We start from the raw sequence: 2,374 nt of genomic DNA on the forward strand, positions 1-2,374 counted from the left end.
GGGCTTTTCCATGCCCCCGCGCCCACTGCTTGCCCTGAGCAGGAGCAGGACGCTGGGCAGGGAGGGAGCGGAGCTGCTGCTTGTTGGTGTCGGGAAGGAGCTGTAGGTGACTCTGCATGGAAGTAACATCCCAGCCTTTTCCCGAAATGCCCCGAGTCCCTGTGCTCCATGCCAGCTGCCCCGAGGCTGGCAGGGATGCTGCCTGGTGCTCCAGGGAAGGGGGCAGAGAGGCAGGGACGGTCATGGTGACCACCAGCCCTGCAGGGGATGCGTGACAGGCATGGGAAGAGGGGGTGATGCGTTGCTGGGAAATCCCTGGCTGTGCTTGCCAACCAGAGTGGCCGTATGGGCTGCCTCCTCTGCAGCATGGATGAAAAAGGGCCTGTCCCTGTTCTAGGATGTCCCTGTTCTAGGATGGCATGGATGAAAAAAGGGCCCGTCCCTCTTCTAGGATGGCAGGTCCAGCGGTGCTGAGCACAGAGCCAGGTGTGTGGAGCCAGGCAGGGCTATGTCCTGGACAAGCTGGCTTTGTGAGAGTCCCCAGCTCCAGGCACAGGAGCTATGAAGCCTGTTGGAGCTGCTGGTCCTGCTCTACAGCCCAGCTCTAGCTCCTGCTGTTAGGGAGGGTCCATAGGCTGCAGGCCAGAGCAAAAGACAGGGGATTGTGCTGCTAGACAGAGACAGAGCCAGGCTGCTGGCTGTTGCTGTTGCTCTCAGAAGGGGTCTTGGCAGTGGAGGAGGTGGCCAAGGAGCCGCTGTTCCTGAAGATGCGGAGTAGCCTCCTCTTGTAGCCCCGGAAGGCAAAGAAGTAGATGATGGGGTCAATACAGCAGTTGAGGTTCATGAATGCCACGGTGACTTGCAGGGACATCTTGAAGGCTTGCTGCTCGCGGCAGGATGGCTGGTAGAGAATCTTCCTGACCATGAACTGGACAATGTTGAGGTGGTAGGGACTGAAGCAGAGCAAGACGGCCAGCAGCACCACCAGGATGACAGTGAAGGCCCGGTGGTGGTGCCCATTCTTCACTGTCAGTGGGTTCTCCTTGGCTGTCTGGCAGAGCTTGAGGTTGATCCTCACGTAGCACACCAAGATGATGCCCACAGGCAAGAAGAAGCCGAGCACGCAGGCCCCCAGGAGCAGGTAGGGCAACTTGGGGATCTCCTCGAAGTTGAAGTACTCCATGCACGTAAGCTTGTCCCCCATCCTCCGTGTCATGGGCCGCAGAAGCAGCGGAGCTGTCTGCAAGAACACCAAGGACCAGATGAGGACACAGAAACCCCTGGCACGGTTCATCTTCTGGATCCTGCCGGGGTGCCTGGTGCGCACCACAGCAATGTAGCGGTCCACACTCACGCAGGTCATGAAGTAGATGCCCACGTAGGTGTTCATGTAGAAAATGAAGGCTGTGACCCGGCAGAACCAGTCCCCAAAGGGCCAGTCAAACTCCAGGACATAGTAGGCGATCCTGCCTGGCAGGGCCAGGGTGAAGAGGGCATCAGAGAGGGCCAGGTTCACCAGGTACAGGTCGGTGGAGTTGAGCTTCTTCTTCCTGCGCTGGAAGGTGATGAAGAGAGCCAGGATGTTCCCACAGGCACCGAACACCAGCAGGGCCGTGTAGAAGAGGGAGAAGATGACTTTGGCAGAGAAGTGGTGGTTGTGCACGTTGCAGCCACTCTGATTGCTGGAGGTGAGATTGGTGGGTGGGAAGGTGGCTTCCCCGACAGCCATTTCTGTGGTGCCCCACGATCTCTCACCCTCTGCCCTGGAATAAGAACAGACACGAAACTTGCAGCTTGTTGGCAACAGGAGCTGGCCCTCATCAAGAAGCAAAAGGCTGGTCCCCTGCTCCCTGCCACCACCCCCCACCCTTCCCTGAGAGCACACAACCCGAGTCATTTGGAAAAACGCATCTCTTGTGATTTCAGAGTGAGCGTTTCAACAAAGGCTTGTGACTCATTGTCGTCTTCTTATCACCAGCTCCTCTTATTTTTGGTTTTAGTGGTACAAGTGCAACCAATGCCGAAAGGATGGGGAGGGGGAAAGAGGAATTGCTGTCAGACAAACAAGGTCCCAAATTCATCTGGTGGCAGCAATGTCATTTATTCATTAATGGGGGGGGGCGTCACTGAAAAGGTGCTCAGAGAGCAGTGGGGCTGGGGGAGCAGTGAGCAGAGCATCGAGGAGCGTCTTTGCAACCCTGAAGAAATTCCAGGAATTCCAGGAGAGGAACCCAGCCTTCCCCCAAAACCCTGCACCCATCCAAAGCAGAGACCACCCTGGCACCGACCCCGCTCCCTCCTGACCCTCATCCCACCTCTGGTCCCCTCTGACCGCTAGGGTTGCAGCATCTCCCCGCACAGGGATGGGATGGGA

At 57.6% G+C, this 2,374-nt stretch overlaps 1 protein-coding gene across 1 annotated transcript; it reads right to left on the reverse strand.

Moving 5' to 3' along the window:
• Positions 1–433: 433 nt before the first annotated feature.
• Positions 434–1,762, reverse strand: LOC138716811 (G-protein coupled receptor 183-like). The gene has a single exon (XM_069849992.1). The coding sequence runs from the start codon at positions 1,727–1,729 to the stop codon at positions 671–673; it is 1,059 nt and encodes a 352-aa protein (XP_069706093.1). The 5' UTR covers positions 1,730–1,762; the 3' UTR covers positions 434–670.
• Between the last annotated feature and the right edge of the window lie 612 nt (positions 1,763–2,374).

This window comes from Phaenicophaeus curvirostris, chromosome 1 (assembly GCF_032191515.1).
Source record: "Phaenicophaeus curvirostris isolate KB17595 chromosome 1, BPBGC_Pcur_1.0, whole genome shotgun sequence".
Taxonomy (NCBI): Eukaryota; Metazoa; Chordata; class Aves; order Cuculiformes; family Cuculidae; genus Phaenicophaeus; species Phaenicophaeus curvirostris.